Source organism: Lepus europaeus, chromosome 2 (genome assembly GCF_033115175.1).
Source record: "Lepus europaeus isolate LE1 chromosome 2, mLepTim1.pri, whole genome shotgun sequence".
Lineage (NCBI taxonomy): Eukaryota > Metazoa > Chordata > Mammalia > Lagomorpha > Leporidae > Lepus > Lepus europaeus.
In genome coordinates this window covers 36,191,334-36,211,409 of record NC_084828.1, presented here as the reverse complement: position 1 = coordinate 36,211,409, position 20,076 = coordinate 36,191,334, and the positions used below count along the sequence as shown (strand labels likewise).

Here is a 20,076-nt window from a genome sequence, read left to right as displayed (position 1 = left end):
GAGATCTTTCATTTAGGTTTTCTTCTTTTTTTTTCCCCCAGAGTGTCTTGGCTTTCCATGCCTAAAATACTCTCATGGGCTCTTAGTATTTCTGTCCTGAATTTCAGTTAATGTTCATTCTCCACTGATATTAGTAACTTGGCGAGGTGAGAGATCAGAGATACCTAGACACAGTAATTAAAACAACCCTTTTGAATTAAATAATTAGTGGATAAATATCCCAAGCCCTTGTAAAACCACAGTGTATTCTGTTTTGATCAATTTATGATTTTTTAAAATTTATTTGAAAGAGTTACAAAGAGAGGTAGAGGTAGAGAGAAAAGTCTCTACTGGTTCTCTCCCCAGATGGCTGCAATGGCCAGAGCTGAGGTGATCCAAAGCCAGGAGCTTCTTCCGGGTATCCCTTGTGGGTATAGGAGCCCAAGGACCTGAGCCATCTTCTACTGCTTTCCCAGGCCACAGCAGAGAGCTGGATCGGAAATGGAGCAGCTGGGATTAGAACTGGTGCCCATGTGGGATGCCAGCGCTGCAGGCCAGGCTTTAACCCTCTGTGCTACAGTGCCAGCCCCGTGTTTTGGATCAATTTATAAATGTACATCAAATTTATGAGTCTCTGTGTATGACATAGCTTTAGCATAGTGTGCAGGCTCACTTAAAAGATTTTGTGTATATATGTAGGTTTATATTTGAAAGGCAGAGTGACAGAGAGTTCTTCCATCCACCATTCATTCTCCAAATAGCCACAACGGGCAGGGCTGGGCCAGGCTGAAGCCAGGAGCCAGGAACTCCAGCTGGGTCTCAGATGGGTGACAGAAATCTGAGTGTTTGGGTCATCATCACCTGCCTCCCAGGTGATGAGCAGAAAGGTGGATAGGAAGCAGAGTAGCTGAGACTTGAACTCCATACGAGATGCAGGCGTCACGAGTGCGGGCTGTACAGCTGCACCAAAACACCTTCCTCCTGTAGGCCCACTTTCGTCCAGTCTTCTAAAACGTCTCATCATAATTCCTTATAGAATCCTTATAAATCCATGTAAACTAACTCAAGCACCCTAGAGAGGGTGCAGTTGTGTCTAGATGCTGAGATAAAATAGCAGAGGCCAAAGATTGCCAGAGAAAATCTAGTTTAACAACTAACTTTTGATGGCTGTGGGAAATTATACACATTTATCAAGCTTCCTCTAAATGGTGTAATGTACTTCCATAGGAGTAAAAGTCTTCATTTGTATGAAAAATCTGAATAATCTTGAACATTGTTTTGATTGCTGCATGTTGATTATCAGTATTCTATTAAATCTCTCAAGGTGAGTCTGGTCTTCTGAATTTTAGTTTTTTTCAAGTAGGTTTCCTAAACAGTTTTGAATGTTTTTCCAAAAGTTAGCTCCGGTCAAATGTTAGTTTCAGTCAGAGTAACATTAGACAACGTAGAGGACTGCCTAACAGATCTGCCTAAGCTGCCTTCCATGTGGAATTCTGCCAGCTCTTGAAATTCACTGGGCCAAAACCTGATGGATACATGCTGCTGGTTAGCATCCACAATCCTTCAGTCCAAGTGGACCCTCCAGAAAGCACAAAGTGTCTCAGAAATTCGAGTCATCAGCCAAAAAAGGTTGTAGTTGTACCTCATAATTCAAAGTAATTTTCAATATAATATAGTAAGCAGAAACATTATAACTCTGCAAAACAGAACACACATGGTAAAATGAAAAAGCCTGCAATAGGAATTTGAGATTAACTTGCTATCCCAGCATAGAAGACAGACATACAAATATTGTTTGCCCTTTTATTTTTTCCTTGTGATATATGCTCACTCAGTGCAGCTAAGTCTCTTTAGTTTCCAGGCACTTTGTTGCATCTGATCAGATCATTAAATTTCTCCAAATAGCCAAGGACTAGTGGAATTTCACTACTACTCTCTAGGAGCACTTTGTTTAATTATAGGTTAAAATAGTTTGCCTAATTAAAGACATAATCTCTTGTGGGTTCAGGGATTGTGTTCTAACCAGTTTGTTTTATTTTCAATGTCCTATTACTCACAGATGAAATGTTTCTCTAAAAATATAGTTCTAAAATTTATCTGAAAGCACTGCTTATAAATCTTATGTTTAATTTGAGAAATACTTAAATGGTATCAGAATCCTCTTTGGTAAATTTTCAGTCTTTAAAAAGTTGACATTCTAATGCTTGTAATGTTTGTGTTTGCTCATGATAACCCTGACCATATTTTGTTTCTGTTTACATCAAGCAAAATGTATTGTCATCTTTAAAAAAAAGTTATACATGCAACATTGCCTTTGAATGCAAAAGGCATTATTTCCTTAAGACAGGGTTCAAAATGCAAAGAAAAAATTGGTAAGGCCTTATGTTTTTAAACTAGTTTTCATCTAAGCACTTTAAAGGAGGAAGGGATTTCTTTTCATTGTTCATAATTGGCTAAGGTTAACTTCATTTCTCCATCTTGTATCTAGTACTAGTTTCATTTAAAGTTTCTCTCTCAAAGAATAATCCCACATTCCATGCTGAGGTTGTTGTCTCCTCTAATCTAATGCTGATTCTGCATTTCTTTTGTTTAAAGGCCAGTTGCTTTAACCAAATAGCTATTGGTAACATCTGACCACTTCACTTTTTATCTCCTTAAAGCCGAAGAATTTGATAAATCGTACACTTGTAAAATAATCTGGTGTGCATTAACAAAATTACTACCAGATGGCACAGGTTTTGTCTTCTTAAATCTTACAAATCTAGGTGATCATGGAGCTTTAAAGGCCTATCACATTAGAAACAGGCTCATGTCTAAGTCACCTCAAGAGCATCATCTTGGATGGGAACACTTCAAGTGCAGTTGAACTCAATCTGTATAATGCTAGTTGAAAATAATGGAAATTTGTCTCCTTGAGTGGATAAAGTATAATTTACTATGAAATCCATTATTCCTGATCTCATTGCCTTTTCGCAATCACAGTGTCATTCTTCTCTCACCTAGATTGATCACATCGCCTTACCGCCCCACGTACCACACTGATAAAAGATCATGTCAGATTTCTCCACGTGTAGTATGGGTGCTTATACATACTCTGTTTAAAATTTGAACATGCCGTATTAATAAGTGCAGGTTCATATGGAAATAGCAGAGACCTTCCTCTATATAGGAGCTAATGTGGGATATTTACCTAATTACAGGTCTCCTTTAAACCACATGTGCATCGTGGAGTGTAAGCATGCACAGCTTTCTGCTGACAACTAGATGGATTAATGACAATTGGGTTGAATATCCAGATCTCTTAGGCTTAAACATCGAGAGTGATAGAGACGGGCCCTCAACCTAACTGTCCTGGAGGTCCATAGCCTGCACCTATTTGTTCTTCACAATCTCTCCATTTACAAAAAGATTGGGAATTTGTAGTCTGTGGCATAGGGAGCAATGAAAATACAAGCTGTGGTTTTGTATCCTAAGGGAAAAATAGTCTATGATAGAAGCTGTACTTTGGAGCCATGTGGAATGACCTCCAGTGTGCCTACTAAATGAGCTGGACCAAATTTTTAAATATTTTTTGAATCTTAGATTTCTCACTCAAAAAATAGGGAAGTATACCTACCCTGTGAGAATTGGTGTGTGTGTGTATGTGTGTGTTTATAGTATTTGTTTTATTTATTTGAAAGGCAAAGTTACAGGAGTTGGGAGGGGATTTTCCACTTGCTGGTTCACTCCCTAAATGGCCAAAATGCAAAGGCAAGGGCTAGGCCAGGCCAAAGCCAGGAGCTTCCTCTGGTTCTCTCACATGGGTACAGGGGCCCAAGGACTTGAGCCATCTTCTGCTGCTTTCTCAGGTGCATTAGCAAAGTCTGGATCAGAAGTGGAACAGCCAGGACTTGAACTGGCACCCATATGGGAGAATGTTTTCAAAATTAAACACAATAGAGGCAGGCATTGTGGTACAATGGGTTAAACCACACACACCAACAACTACATTGCGTTACAGGTCCTGTTTGGGCCCCAGCTGTTCCTTTTTCTATCAAGCTTCCTGCTATTGGGCATGTGAGGTTAGCAGAAGATGGTCCAGGTGCTGGGTCTCCAACGTGCTGCCTGTCACATCGGAAACCCGGATGGAATACTGGGCTCCTGGCTTCGGCCTGGCCCAGACTTCCCTGTTGGGGAGTGAATCAGCAGCTGGAAGCTCTCTCCATTCTCTTGCTCTCTCTCACTGTTTCTCTCTATCCATCTCTGAGGCTCTGACTTTCAAATAAATGAATCGGTAAAGAATAAGAAAGGAATATTATATGTGTATATATATATATATATATATATATAACAAGGCCATGTATACAGCAGATGTTGGCCCATCATAACTCACATTAATTATAACAATAATAATATAACAGATTCATTGAAGCAGTTTTTGTGTTTGCTGAGAAAAACATCAAAGACCATTTTTGTATACATAGGACAGGTTTTTTTCCAGGCAGTAGGTTTTTGCAATTGTTAAAGTCTAATTTATAACTTCCAGAGAAGCATCAGAGAATTCAAATGCATTTGTTATTTTTGGTACAAAGTGGTCAGATGTTAAATTTGTCTTCCTCAGGGCAGTATGAAGAAGAGTGGCTTTAACAAAATCTAAAATATGTTTGAGCTCTCAGATTGTAAAAAAATTCTAATAGTGTGCTTTCTGAGTTGGTGCTGTACATTTTAAATGCTAAAGATAGGACAAAATCCTTGCCGTCATCGAAGGTGTATTCTGTGTGGAAGAGAAGCGAGAAGTGTCAGAGCAAGCTTTCTTCATGGATTTTCCTGTGATCTTTAAGCTTTCTACTGACTACTATCACTTCTGCCAGAACCTTTGTCACGCCTTTAATGCTGGAACTTCTGTTTTGGTTTGTGTGCAACCAACCTAGGATTTACAAAATTCTGATTTTCAATTCAAAGTTCCAATAGTACACTTAGGTTGAAAGCAAAGCAAAACACCGGTATCCCTTAATCCTGTTAATAGTATTTGCACTACATCTTCTCTTTAGTCTGTTTCTGTTTTGGCTGTGGAACTGAACCATTGATGATGGAGATTGCCTCAAACAAATAGCACTCTAAGTGATTTTTTGGAATATTCTTTATATGACCATTTTGTTTTCACAAATAACTATAGAAATAAAAGTGAGCAGGATGCACTCATTTCTCTTTTGTTCACAAGTTTATCATTAGTTCTCGAGAAAGAGTGAGAAATATATGTGGTAATCCTGAAGCTTAATGTAGCCCACCAGAAATTTGGCACAGCAGTTAAGAGGCCATTTGGGGCACCTACATCCCATATCAGTGTGTCTCTGTTCTGGTCCCTCCCAGCTTTGCTTCAGCTTCCAAGTCTCCTGGGAGACAACAGGTAATGGCTCCAGTACTCAGGGTCCTGCCACCCACTTGGGAGATTACTGCCTGGCCCAGCCCTGGCTGTCCTGGGCATTTGGAGCATGCACATTCTCTCCCTCTCTCTCTCTCTTTCTCTCTGCCTTTCAAATAAATGAAAAAAGTTTTTCAAAAAGAGAAACTTGTGTAACAGAAAAAAAAATGTTTTAAAAAAGGTCCGCTTGAGCTCCATCTCAAAATTCTCTTCCCTAAATTTGTATTCTATTTCTCACAAGATGAATTAGCCTACTTGCTGCCTCTTAGCAAGTATATACATATGTCTTCTTTTATTTTAATATGTGCACTGTGGGGGGAATGCATGAGTTATTTATCTTCCAATTGTGTGTCCCTTATGAAATCAGACACAAGTATGTCCAATAACTGAGGTAGATTCTGGCATGATCTCGTGATCAATAAGAGGGTAAAGCAACTGGCCATCTGGATATTGCATCTCTGACCCCAGCTTAATAAGCCCCAACTGCTGATTAGTTAGTTAAGCTTGTCACTTGCAAGCTCTGTTTCCTCTTTGACGCTTTGGAATTAAAATACCATACAATGTGAGTAAGAGTTGACTTCCATTTGTAGTTATTTTAGAGATGTTCATACTTGTATAAAATCTTCATTCATAGCACTAAGTGCTTTTGTTGCTTTTTATGTTTGTCAATTTAGTAATGCGTTTCTGTAAAGTCAAATCAGTTTTTTCTGAACTTTTGAATCAAAAAACCCCTTACACACCCAATCTTGATTCAGTTTTTCTGGCCATGGTTGTGTGTCCTGTTTGGAATATAACTAATTTAAATTTCAAGAGTAACAAAGCGTGCATGGTTTCTGGAAAAGGCATTAGCTTAGCAAGGTATTTGGAAGTGAGGGAAATTCTCACGCTGGAGCAAAACTCTAGAGAAGAAATAAGCCTAAGAACCCATGGAGAGGAAAAGGGATTTACTGTTGGAAAAGTATTTTCAGCTGGTGTCCTTGTAACTCAAAAGAGCCAAGAGTTTGAAAATGAGGTTTTCTCCCCTCAAAAACTATGAACATTTTTCATCTTTATTCCTAGAGCACAGTCATAATTCCTCAATGGATTTTTATTTCAGGCTGTCTTAGCAGTGACTGTATGTAAATTCAGAATTATAGCCAGATGGTTGGATGAGGTGATAAAAAGCAAACCTGGTTTTGTGGGAAAGTGAAAATTGCCCTTAAGACTTTGTTTTTACCTTTAAAACAGCAGGACCTTGTTTCATGAGACCTGTGAAGGAAATAATACATTAACTTTGATAGCTATGAGCTAAATTAATTTTTCATATCCATTTTGAATACTACCATGAAATCTACCTAGGTAGATTGCGGTGAAAAACCAATCAATTGTCTTACTTTTTGGAGACAGATAGCCAAGGCTGTTTTACTCCCAAACCACTCTTTATATTGCCTGTGTTTTATAGGACTCACTTTGGAGTTCTAGTCTTAATGGTGCGGGAAGCAGACACCTGGGGAGTCTGTGGAACGCCCTCACTGCTTCATGTGCTCCCCATTTCATCAGCACTCAGCACCTGTCTGGCCCTCCTTTGGAATACCGTAAATTAGCGGGGCGTTCTCTGTTGATTGCTTTAGGCTGCATGCCTCTGACTGATCCAGGTGAACGGGTGTCCCAGAGAAAATGCCAAGCCCAGATTTTCATACTGACTTTGAGCCACACTGAAGCAAGGGAAATAGGTGCATTTTAAGAAAACTGTGTTTCTTCTTTTGGCTATTTCTTGTTAAAATTGGGATTCTTATAAAGGTCCTCTGGTGAGATACCCTAGATAGGTAGAAAGGTACTAATTTATACCTTCAGGAGGAAAATCATCCCCCCTCTTAACTGTCTCTCTGCAGGGTGGCTGCCAGTTGTCTGCAATTAGCAATACAACTCTTCCTGATGCAGCCTATAATCAAATTATCATAGGTGTGCATGTGCAGAAGCAAACAGCCAACTACCAATTTATAAATTGCTATGAGGAAGAAATGAGAAGTTTAGTAGGAAAAATGGAAATAACAGAGAAATGCAGCTGCCGTACAGCAACTCTCCGGGTCTGTGTTCTCAGCTGGCAGCTCACCAAGCTCTGTTGAGCCACGTGTTCCCACTGGGATAATTGCTTTTCCTGCATGAGTCTCTTGTTGCTTCTCTGATGATCGAGTGTGTTTAAACTCCTGGCTGAATTCATGTTGGTTTTCAAATGGTATTGTAAAGTGTACTAGCAAACAAATGAAATTGGATCAGGTTCTCTTGTATGTTTGTAGTCCTGGCAAATATGGGAGGCCAATGGAGAGATCCTAATTGCCCATTTTTCCTCTCATTTCCACTCCTAAGAGAACAGTTAAAAGACCTACAACAAGTTAGTTTTTCTTCTTGTAATGCCGGCCCTTTTGTGAACCAGGAAAAGTGTAGAAAGCCATATGATTGCTGTCAATTCCCCATTCATGTAAGTTCATCTCAAGGCATATGCACCTGCCCCTGCATCCTTTCGTTAAATAAGATGGTTTTGGTGGAAGTATTGTGAACATCATTTACACTTTAAGTAGACTGTTCAATATGCAATGGGCTTTGCTTAAGAATTGGCCTTTAAATGGAAGCGTAAAACCAAGGTGAATACTTTTCTCAGTGTGATAGAAACTGACAGGATCTGATTTTTTTTTTTTTTTTTTTGGTAGGCTGCAGTTAAAAAAAAAAAAAAGTCTTGTAAATATTAGCAGCCTATCCATTTTTTCTTAGTTTGACCCATCTGTGGGTACAATTGCTCTCGCTTTGTGTCAGGGATTCATAGTATACCAGCCGTGGGGACGTGACAACCTTACCGAACCAATTTGAAGGAACAGCATGAAACCAGATCATATCTAATCAAGAGACATGAGTGGGAAGTATTTAAAACAGTATCTCTCCTCTCTCCTCTCTTCCCATCCCCCACTTTTCCTTTTCATCTACCCCCTCCATCTCTCTTTCATCATTCTTCGCCCCCTTCCCTCCCTCTCCTCTCGTTTTCTCTCTGTCTCCCTCTCTACGTCAACCCCGCTTCTCTCTCTCTCTCTCCCATCATCCATATGAACAAGAATGGGATAGGAATAGGAAGAATTTTTGAAAAATTCATAAAAATTCAGAAATGTAATTTGGTTAACACTGGTTTGTTGTTTATCTTAATCTGAAATAAAATGTGTACTTTCAGACTGAAATTTGAAGTCATGTGTATCAAGCATGATGTAATTTTTAAAATATCAATTTTTGACAATATTAATGCAAATATAAAAATTTATGGAAACTTGTACTTAAGAGAAATAGTGAGAGTGATTAGAGTTATGGATACAAATAGTTTTCAGTAAGTTATTTTTAATGGTGGGAATTTATCAAAAATTAGCTTTTAACTAATAACTACATTAAAATTTAAGTTCCCAGAGCCAGCATTGTGTTGTAGCAGGTTAAACCATAGCCTGCGAGGCCAGCATCCCATATTAAGCACCATTTCGAGCCTCTGCTGCTCTGCCTCCAATCATCTCCCTGCTAAGGTTCCTGGGAAGGTGGTGGAAGACAGCCCAAGTGCTTGGGCCCTGCCACCCACAGGGAAGACCTACGTGGGGTTCCTGGCTCCTGACTTCAATCCAGCCCCAATCATTGTGACCACTTGAGGAATGAACCTGAGGATGGAAGATCTTTCTCTCTGTCACTTCCTCTCTTGGTCACTGTGCCTTTTGAATAAAATAACTAAACCTTAAATAAAAATATTAAGTCCCTTGGGGCTGGCGTTTTGCTTAGTGGGTAAAGCTGCTGCCTGTGGTACTGGCATCCCATGAGGGCTCTGGTTCCAGTCCTGGCTCCTCCACTTCCAGTCCAGCTCCTTGCTGATGTGCCTGGGAAGGCCAAAATCCCTGGGCTCCTGCCACCCACATGGGAGACCCCAAGGAAGCTCCTGGCTTCAGATCAGCCCAGCCCCAGCAGTTGTGGCTATTTGGGGTGTGAACTAATGGATGGAAGATTTCTCTCTGTGTCTTTCTTTCTCTCTGTAACTCTGCCTTTCAAATAAATAAATAAATCTTAAAAAAAAAATCTGAAGAGAACAACATCAATTATTGTGTTGTTATTAATCAATTAATGTGTGTCATTCAGAAATATAAAATATCTACATGTACTTTTTTATATATAGCTATTTTATCATAATTATTATAAATTCATTAAATCATTTAATGCTAGTCATGGCTTCTGTTTTAACTGTTCTTGTTTATTCCATGACTTAGCTGGGGATATGAGTAAAAAATATTACCCAGTAAGAACTATCATATTTTCTTTGATATTGTAAGAAATTCAAAATCTGATTCTTTTACTTGATTACGATTTTTTTAAAGTTGCTTTGAGACACTTTGGATTGTGAATCTAATCCTTTGTCATTCGTACAAAGTAATTACACTACCATCAGTGTTTTTTTCTTAATTTAGAATGCAATAAACCATAATTGTTTTTGAGACATGGAATAGCATGTTTTAGAAGATATGGGTATTTTAATCTGAATGGCCTGACATTAAAAATTGCTATCACTCTTGTAGCCAGATTGGGAAGTAATGATATTATTTTACCTCCGTATTCCACTGCCTCACTGCCTGCTCAAAGGAGAGCACCTTTTTTTTTTTCCTGGTTTATCATTGTTGTTGGTAAGTTAATGCCAAATTTTAAGGAAATAAAAGCTGTTATTATTGTGACACTTCTTGATATGTTCCCTTTGAAAGGAGTCTTCAAGGACCCTCCAAAACTGTCCTGCAGCTTCATTCACCAAGGAGAATGTCTGGGGCTGTGAATGGCCATCTGGGTTACCTGCATCTTGTTGTCACTAGGGAACCCTGCAAGGCACTTCTCCTGTAGTTCACTGCAGCTTGCTATCTATTCTGGAGGTCAAAGATACAGGCCGGCTTGACAGAATCACTGTGAAGAGAGATTCTGTCCTAGTAGACTTAGGGGTGAATTGTTTAACCCTGATTCACTTTACAATTCAATACCTCTCATCTTACTTTCTCTGCAAAATAATATGAAAAGGAATCAGTGATTAAAAAAAAAAAATCATGCTTTGCAGAAAAAAATAGTTTCTAAACCCAGATACATTAATTAAATTTGTTGTTTGTATTAATCCTGCTTCTCAGGCCCTTACCACTGTAAATGAATGGTTTCAATCCTTTAATGTTTTAGGAAGTGGTAAAAATTAAGAACTGCACAATTTCTTATTGGTTTGATGGCACCTATGTGTGTCCCATCTGCATTATTTGAAATGTATTTCTCCTTTAACCTTCTAAACCAGTATTCTATCTGTTCATTGTTTTGGTGGTTTTTAAAAATCATGTTTCTAGTAAAGAACACAGATTTTTTGAATGCAAAATCTATTAAAGGAAATGAGATAAATTATATGACAGTTTGGTGGTTAGCAATTTGAGATCATCTTTGAAGCCCTTAATATAATTAGCGGTTTCATGTTTGGTCTGTTGAATTCAAGTCACATTAGGTTAATGTAATTAAAAGCAGAAAAGATTTTGTGTAGCCAAACTAGTTAATTAGCCCCAGTCGGTTTATCATGTTAACCTAGAGGTGTATGGATAACATTGTGGGGGTGATGCTTGAAAAAAATTCCTGTGTAACAGATACTGCAAATCATCTGACTTGCTTTAGGGTAGAAAATGAAGACATACCAAGGAGTTCATTTTGAGTTCATCTGTATCTGTGATTGTGAGCCCTGATTGCAGGGTAAGCTGTATATACCATAGAATAATCAGACCAAAAAGCTGAATTTCTTTTTTTTTTTTTTTTTTGATGAAATGTGCTTCTTTGTGTGCAAAAATATAAGAAAGCTTTTTATCTTGTGTTATAGCAATAAAAATACTGATTGTAGGTTTTTTGTTTTTTTCTGCCAACTTGACATATAAAATGGTTCTCTTCATTTTGGGCAAAAACACCTTCTTTTACTTAATTTTTCCCTACTATCCCTCCATAAACAATGCCATAAATGAGATGGAGACAGTACATAAAGGACTTCCAACTGCTTCAGAAAAAAAAAATTAAGTGGTAGGAGAAAGGACATTTATCTCAAAGAAAATAATCATTTTAGTTTCTTATATGGAGAATTCCTCCTGGTATGCAAAAATAAAATACATAAAATATATTGAGAATTGCCATATCTTAATGTCTCTAAAACATTTTTTTAAAACCCAAGTCAGTTCCTAAGAAAAAATAAAGTTTAAAGATATCTGAGACGTTAAAATTCTGTACCACCTTCATCTCATCTCTCCGCCTCTGTCTCCTTCCCCAAAAGGAGCAAGACCACTGGGACCTTTTCTGTTTTGTTTTGCTTTCATCAAGTATGTATATAGCTGAGGCCCCCCTTTAAGGACTGTCTAGAGCTTATGGAAATGTGGGCCTCTAATGTGGTTACCACTGTGGGCTGGTTAGGTGGATGGTAATGAGGAAGTAAGACCTCGGCCTCGGATTTTTGACATAGGCTAGATGCCAGCATATTGTCTGCAAGCTTAACACGTTCAGCTTCTCCACTCCCCGGATTATGTTAATTGAAATAGTGCGCTGCAGTTCAGTGTTTAACATTGTGTCTGTTCATTATACAAACTAGTTTTTGATAGGTTTACAATTTGGCTGTCACATGCAGCTGCAGGAAGAAACCTGCCAAGAAATATTTCTGAGCTTGTTTTAAATAGTGCTATTTTTGCATTTATGATGTTTTGTGTGTGTTAGACATTTTTCTTTCCTATCTATGTATAGAGAGGAAATGTCATTTTTTTCTTTTTTGGTTTGCAAAGGGATACCTTGGTTTAGAATGTATAAAGTTTCCTCGAATTTACAATAAATATTTTTATGACTCAACATAAAATGGTGATTGTTAATAGTACATACTGCTCAAAAGCTAGTATGGTATATTTGATCAGGATTATGGTGCAATGTTTTTTTCTGTTCTCTGGTTTGTTGAAAATAATAGGCTGTGTACTTAGATTCTGCATGTGTGACTATAGAGAATAGATTTATGGTTTTTGCTTAGCTCCATTTCAATTCAGCCGTTGATATAATGCCAAAATCAATTTGAATTTATAGAAATTGAAGACTGCTATTTTCCTCCCGTTATTTTATTCTATGTTTGCCCTATTTTGTTGTTTGCTCCTTCACTTCTGTCTGTTTCTGTCTCTATCATCTCTGAGGAAATAAGTTTCTCCCAGGCTTGGTGAGGCTTGTTTAGTCTTCCATTTAACTTGTAACATCTACTTTGGGATCCTTAACCATTATTGGCAGTGAGTATACAACAGAATGTTGTATTTTATAATGAAATTGTCTTATTGATAGAGTAGAAGGCTTGTGTGTATGGATTTTTTTAACCAATCTGAGAAGCAGTAGCAATTTCTTCCCAAATGGAATAAATATTTCCTATAGTATCTAATTTTATCTTCTTCCTTTGGTGATATGAAACTGATACATAAAAATTATACATATTGATGGGGTATAGTGTGATATCTTGATACATGTACAAGAGTACTTCCAAAAAGTCAAGGAAAATAGAATAAGAGATGTTTATTTGGGTACAAAAATTTCAAACCCATACATGGTTGATTTGTGACTTTACATTCCCCATGGACTTTTGAAGACCATTCGTATAGTAAGAGATTCAGAACCCATAATCACTTTGCTTTCTTATATATATTTGTAAAGGTTATCTGGGATTCAGAAATATTTAACTTAAAAAAAAACTTTTGATTTTGAGTTTGGTTGTGACGTCAATAATATTAATAAGGATATCTTGATTGGTAAAAAAGAACAATTTAGTTGACCATATTTTGCATTGGTGACTATATCTTTGCTCTTGCTACTAGGAAAAAAAAGGCATTTATATAATTAAAAATAGGTTTCTTGATATGAGAAAATAAGCATTTATCTCATTAAAATAATTTTTCAGATTTTTGATTAGTTTTAGGGTATGCATTAATGTAGAAGTGATATATGCATGAATAGCATTGTTAAATATATACTTTTAGGCATATTTTGATGCAGTACAAAAAACATCTTAAGTATTTGATTCATCAAAAACATTTCCTGAGGAAAATTGACAAGGTGGTACCTTAATTATTAGTGATTGTTTACTTGCAATGATAAAGAAAATATTTTTAAACTTCATAGTATATTTCAACTTACATAATACATTTGATGTAGTTATAAACAACGGTATAAAGCAAGTTTATAAAAAACAGAAACAGTATTTTGATTTACATTCAATACCAAAATCATTGACATGTGCTCCCAAACGCATAATTCTCCTGACAGGTTGAGTTTTATAGTTTACCCAAAACTGAGCCATGTGTAATATATAGTTGGGGCTACAGTTTATAGGGCTTGTACTGTAAACTCCTCAGGACTTTATAACTTTATTTTGGTTCACCTCAGCTGTTGTTTTCCCCCCATTTATCTCAAAACTGGAATTTTTCAATGTCTTAGAATCTCCTAGTAGTCCCCTCATAACTCCTGTTCAGTTCCCTCCTGTTCAACTGTATAGATTACTTCAAAAATATAATAGCACTGCATTATATGTTAATTAGTGCCCCACAGGCGCATCAGCAAGTTCATTTAAAACTCTCCATCCCTATATATTTCAAATTTGTAGAAATTAACCAGTCCCGTATGACATCAAAACTCTAGAAGTAAGTCTGTACAGTTGATAAGTACATGTATTATCCTTGACTCTGATTGTCTACATATTTCAATATAATTTAACATTACTGCTAAAGCTTTGTATTTTGTTATAGATAAAGCATGTTGACTTTCTGACTTTAGATAGTAAATGTTCAAAGCATTTGTTTCTTTATATTTTGATTTAATTTTTATCTATCATTATGTAATTTTTTTTTTTTTTCAGAAATAGTCACCTAAGTGTGCAAGGATATTTAAGGATAGGTGCTGAGACATTGGAGGAGCCTTAATGTGTGTCCTAAGGTATAGAACCAAGATAGAAGTATGTGTCTATGGCTACTTCTTAGATGACTTAGCATCCATTAAAATAGTGGTGTTTGGAACTGGTGTTCTGCTGTACTAGGTTAAGCCTCCACCTGCGGTGTCTGCATCTCATATGGGCGCCAGTTTGAGTCCTGGTTGCTACACTTCCTATCCAGCTATCTGCTAATGGCCTGGGAAAGCAGTAGAAGATGGCCCAAGTGCCTGGGTCCCCCACCCCATGAGGGAGACCCAGAAGTAACTCCTGGCTTCAGATTGGCCCAGTTCCAGCCATCGCAGCCTTTTGGGGAGTGAACCACCAGTTGGAGGACCTCTTTGTCTATAACTTTCCCTCTCAAGTAAATAAATAAAATCTTTAAAATAGGAGGTTTGTTTTTTTTTAACCTTCTTTATTATAATGATTTTATTTCCTCGAGATTTTTGTAAAGTGTTTATGTGAATATTTAAAAACAAGTACATGGTGAAAGGGTAAAATGGATCATCTTGGGAGGATCACGAACTCAAGTTTATTAAACAGCAATTATGATAACAGAGTTGTGAGTTGTGTGTTTATTGTGATTTATACAACTCTTATATTCAAAGACACATCTTGCCTAAAATCTCAGCCCTGTTCTAACTTGCTGTGTGACATTGGATCAATCACTTCCCTCCTATAAAAATTTTATTTACTAAGCAATGTTTGAGTTAGGTCTATACAGGGGAATTTGTTATACTCCTCCACCTCATAGTCCATGGTTAGGGATAGAAAAATGATATTTAAAAGTATAATGAAAACATGTTGTGATGGTGGTCATGGTGGAGAGATGGACACAGGAGAGCCTAGACTTCTGAGATGCTTGTTGCCCAATGTTCTTACTGCAGGGTTATACCAAACAGCAACATTTGAATGATATTTTTACAGAAAGAGCACTTCACAAAATTTATAACAGCATTGTGAGCCAGTAGCCTCAAGTTGTATATGCAAGGGATCTTCAAAAATTTTGTAGAAAATGGGTTTTATGGAAAAAAAAAAAAACTATGCATGGATATCGAAATTATTTTCCTCCAATGTACACATATAATTCCATTTCCCATGAACTTTTGGAAGTACTCTATATAAAAGAATGCTGATTTTAGTGCTGTTTATAAGAGGAAGAGAGAAGTATCCTAAATATCTATCAATTTGGAAATAGTTGGGTAAAACATTCTAAAACTGTAACCATTGAAATTGATGCTGAGGGTCTCTGTACAGTGTTTTCAACAACTGAGATGTAAAAATATCCTCACTTTAATTTAAAATGCAGGTTACATACTTCCTTTCCTCCCTTCTTCCTCTACTTCTTTTTTTTTTTTTTTGCCACTTTCTCTGCTTAATCAGTACACTTTACAAAGTCACTGTGAAGTCAAAACCTGTTTGAGTACACATTGTGGAAGTTATTCTTGACAATACCTTTCTAAGAATCAAAACACTGTAGATATTTATAGGTAACAATTCTTCAATCAAAAGCATGTTAAATTAAGAAGAAATAGTCCAATTTCCATGTCTTAATATTAATTTATATTTATTGTAGGTCTACTTCTTCTGTGGATGTTTTCATACAATTGTAATAATTCTTGCTCAATTAATTGCATGTCCAAGAGTGTACCCGAATGTCACTTTCCAGATGATTTACTAGAATCTGTTCAGAAAAAAGCTCAATCTTTGCTTCCTAAGCTCCCACAAAATTACTTGGAAAGCAGTAATATCTTTTTATTTTTTTCAGAAATGACAGATTTTACTATATTTTTATAGGTAATAATATTCCTCTCAAGAAACTCTGACAAATCTAGTAACTTAAAAACAGTTTAGTTCCACATCTTATAATGCTAGGATGTGCTTTCTTGAAATCACTTATAGCTGATTCACATTTGCATATTAATTATGTCATATGGTTTTAAGAATTTCTTGATTCTTTCTTCCATTTGCTATTCAGGTTATTCATGCAATTTTTTGTGGTTTTCCTTTAATCAAACAATGTGAAAGAACTTGGCTGATTTGAAACACAAATTTCCATTTATTCAGAATATAAAAAACCTTATAAGTAATGTAAATAAGGGAAATATTTTTCTTCCTTTGTATTATATGTTTGGAAATCATTGATTATAAAGCTATAACCTATCAATATAGCGAGTAGTAGACATCAGCTGTTTCATATAGTTATCCATAGACTTAGAATGTAGACTTAATTTATGAAGACCTCTGTCATAGAAGCATAACTAAAGCAATTTTAATTGTATTGACATCAAATTTATTTTATTTTATGTTTTTAAGATACGAGGAGGAAAGCTCATGATTACGTACACCCGTAAAAGCGATGCTGGCAAATATGTTTGTGTTGGGACCAACATGGTTGGAGAACGGGAAAGTGAAGTAGCAGAGCTAACAGTTTTAGGTAAGTGCAGTGTTATCCAATAGGATTACTTTAAAACATATGTCTTACTATTATCTTGGGTTTGTTCATCTTTTACTTTATCTTGAGATGACTGTTTCTCCTTCTAGAGAGACCATCATTTGTGAAGAGACCTAGTAACTTAGCAGTAACAGTGGATGACAGTGCAGAATTTAAATGTGAGGCCCGAGGTGACCCTGTGCCTACAGTACGATGGAGAAAAGATGATGGAGAGCTGCCCAAATCCAGGTACCGGTCAGGGTTTAATGGTGTCATTCACCAACTCTGAATTTAAATGTTTCTCATCAAACCAATGTTCACATGCATACATGCCTTTAGTATAGTCTACCTTACAGATGATCTTGGGCTTAATATATATATATATATATGTATATATATATATATATATTTTACTTTACAACAGAGCGAAAGCAATATTCATTCAGTAGATACTGTGCAATTTGAACTTTCTACATACTTAAATTTATTTGAGATGCAGAGATACAAATAGAGAAGAGCTTCTGTCTACAAGGGCAGGTGCTGGGCCAGAGCTGAAGCAATAAGCTGAGATCTCCCGATCTCATACACATGGCAGGAACCCAGTTACTGGAACTGTCACTGCTCCCTCCAGTAGTCTGAATTAGCTGGAGGCAAAAGTTGAACCCAGACACCCTGATGTGGAATGCAGGTGTCTTAACTGCTAATATCAATGCCCATCCTTGAAATTTGAATTTTGATCTTTCACCTGACTAGGGAATTGTGGTGCAAGACTCTTGAGATGCTGGGCTGCAGCAATGAGCCACTGTTCCCCGTTAGCCTTGTAATCATCAGCATCAACTGCTAAGCTACCATGCACTGTTACATGCATTTCAATTTATAGTATTTCCAGTTTCCAATGGGTTTCTGAAGATGTGACTCCAATGTAGGTTGTGAAGTTTCTATAAATGCCTTCATCAAGAGCCAGGAGTGATATTAGAGATTCTTAGAATCAGGAGATTCCTACATTTGGTCTGAGTTTGATATAAGAAATACACATTCATGACCCAGGCCTGCACAGAGAGCCCTTTTAAAATGTGGTAGTCTTAAAATAGGTTTCTCTTTGGTTCAGCCAGATCACAGTTAATACCAACTTATTGTATCAGGTAGGTAGGAAATTGAGGAAAGGTATCATATTAAAGACATAACTATGAGCCAATTAAAGTTCTTACTTTGTCTTCCCCAGCTACAGTGTCATCGGGGAATGGTAGAAGAGGTCAGAGTTTCCTGATACTGTCGAGTTCTTAAATTGGGTAGGAGCAGAAATACAGGTATTAGGAATCCTTAGGGAATGAAGCAATAAAATAAAGCCTTCAGGTATTGTCAGTAGGCTGTCTTCTATAGTGTATGCTGAGCCCCTGTGTGACACTGGGATTATAGCCATGGCCTAGACATAGTTTCTGCCCCCAAGGAGCTCAGGAAAAGAGACATAAATGTATGCTGCAGGATAGCATTGTCAAGATTTTAGTCCCTCAAAAGTAGACTGATTTGACCAGAAAGAAAGGAATCAGGAGAGCATTCTCAAATGAACATGACACATAAGCAGTGTCTAACTATGTATGAATTAGGTAATCAAGAATTAAGAGTGTTCTAAAGAGACATCACAACATAGATACAAACCTAAGAAAGAAGTTCATGTAACTTGAGTGGTGGAAAGTTTAGTATAGCTAGCACATAGGGTATTTGGTGAGAAGTTATGAAATATCAGGTTAGAAATAGGGACTCTGTGTAATAAAGTATTTTGGGTCATATTTCATGTATATTGAAGGACCAATAAGGGTTAGTATGAACAGGATTACTCTTTTAGAGAAAACAACTTAGTGGGTGTTATTGGTACTATATTGTAGAGATAGGGGAGACTATGGATGTGTGGGTAGGGGCTAATGCCAGGGACACTTTTATTGTAATTGTCCAAGTAAGAGAGGGTAATTGGCTGAGTTAGGGAATGAGATGGAGTTGGGGCTGTATTTGGGGAGATGTTTCTGACATTACCTTGACAACCTGGATAACTTGTTGACACAGAGAACAGATGAAGGAAAATGAGTTAAGTTCTGTTAATAGGAGGAATTGGTTATATTAAGCAGAAAAATGAAACCTGTATTTAACATATTAAATATCAGGTGCTATGGGATGTGAAGTATAACTCATGAGTTGATTGGGAATATGAATTTAGAATTTAGATGAAATAGAGGTTGAAATGTTTATGTGGTGGATAGATATATAAACTGTAGTAGATAATACAACGCAGGGAGACCCTGTAGAGGAAAAAGAGGATGGAAGTGAAAATGGAAATGGAGTGAAGATGATGCAAGGCTGTGTGCTCTGGCATAAGACTGCCTGGATTCAGATTTTATCTCTGCCACTAGCTGCCTGAAGACTAATGCCTTACTGTCATGTGCCTCAGTTTACTTATCTACAAACTACAGATAACCATAATCTTTACTTAATATAATTTTGTAAACGAATTCTCAAAGGTGAACATTTTTTTTTTATTTTTTATTTTTTTTATTTTTATTTTTTAATTTTTGACAGGCAGAGTGGACAGTGAGAGAGAGAGACAGAGAGAAAGGTCTTCCTTTTGCCGTTGGTTCACCCTCCAATGGCCGCTGCGGCTGGCATACCGCGCTGATCCAAAGCCAGGAGCCAGGTGCTTCTCCTGGTCTCCCATGGGGTGCAGGGCCCAAGGACTTGGGCCATCCTCCACTGCACTCCTGAGCCACAGCAGAGAGCTGGCCTGGAAGAGCGGCAACTGGGACAGAATCCGGCTCCCCGACCGGGACTAGAACCCGGTGTGCCGGTGCCGCTAGGCGGAGGATTAGCCTATTGAGCGGCGGCGCCGGCCAAAGGTGAACATTTATAAAATATTTAAAGTCTGAGGTATGAAAATAATCTAATCAGTGGTCACTATCTTCTAAAAAAATTGTTTATTTGAAATGCAGAGAGACAGAAAGAGAAATATCTCCCATTTCACTTCCCAAATGCCTACAACAGCCAGGGCTAGTCCAAGCTGAATTTAGGACTCGCACAGGGATAGCCAGGACCCAAATACTTGAGCCATCACTGCTGCCTTCTAGGGTACACATTATCAAGAAGTCAAATGGAGAGCAGACTCAGAACTTGAACCCCGGCACTCCAGTATGGTTTATGGGCAATCCCAAGTGGCATCTTAAGCACTGCACCAAACACTCAACCCAGACGTCACTACCTTTGCATTTAATGTGAGCGTAGAAGCTTGAGTGAATAAATGCA

The 20,076-nt window shown here is 37.3% G+C and overlaps 1 protein-coding gene across 1 annotated transcript in view; it reads left to right on the top strand.

The window, feature by feature from the left end:
* The window catches only part of ROBO1 (roundabout guidance receptor 1), a 453,969-nt gene that overhangs the window by 303,241 nt on the left and 130,652 nt on the right, over positions 1 to 20,076 (top strand). Inside the window, exons 4-5 of the mRNA XM_062206682.1 lie at positions 16,674 to 16,794; positions 16,902 to 17,040. Coding sequence (XP_062062666.1) covers positions 16,674 to 16,794; positions 16,902 to 17,040 — 260 coding nt within the window. The remainder of the gene's footprint in view (positions 1 to 16,673; positions 16,795 to 16,901; positions 17,041 to 20,076) is intronic.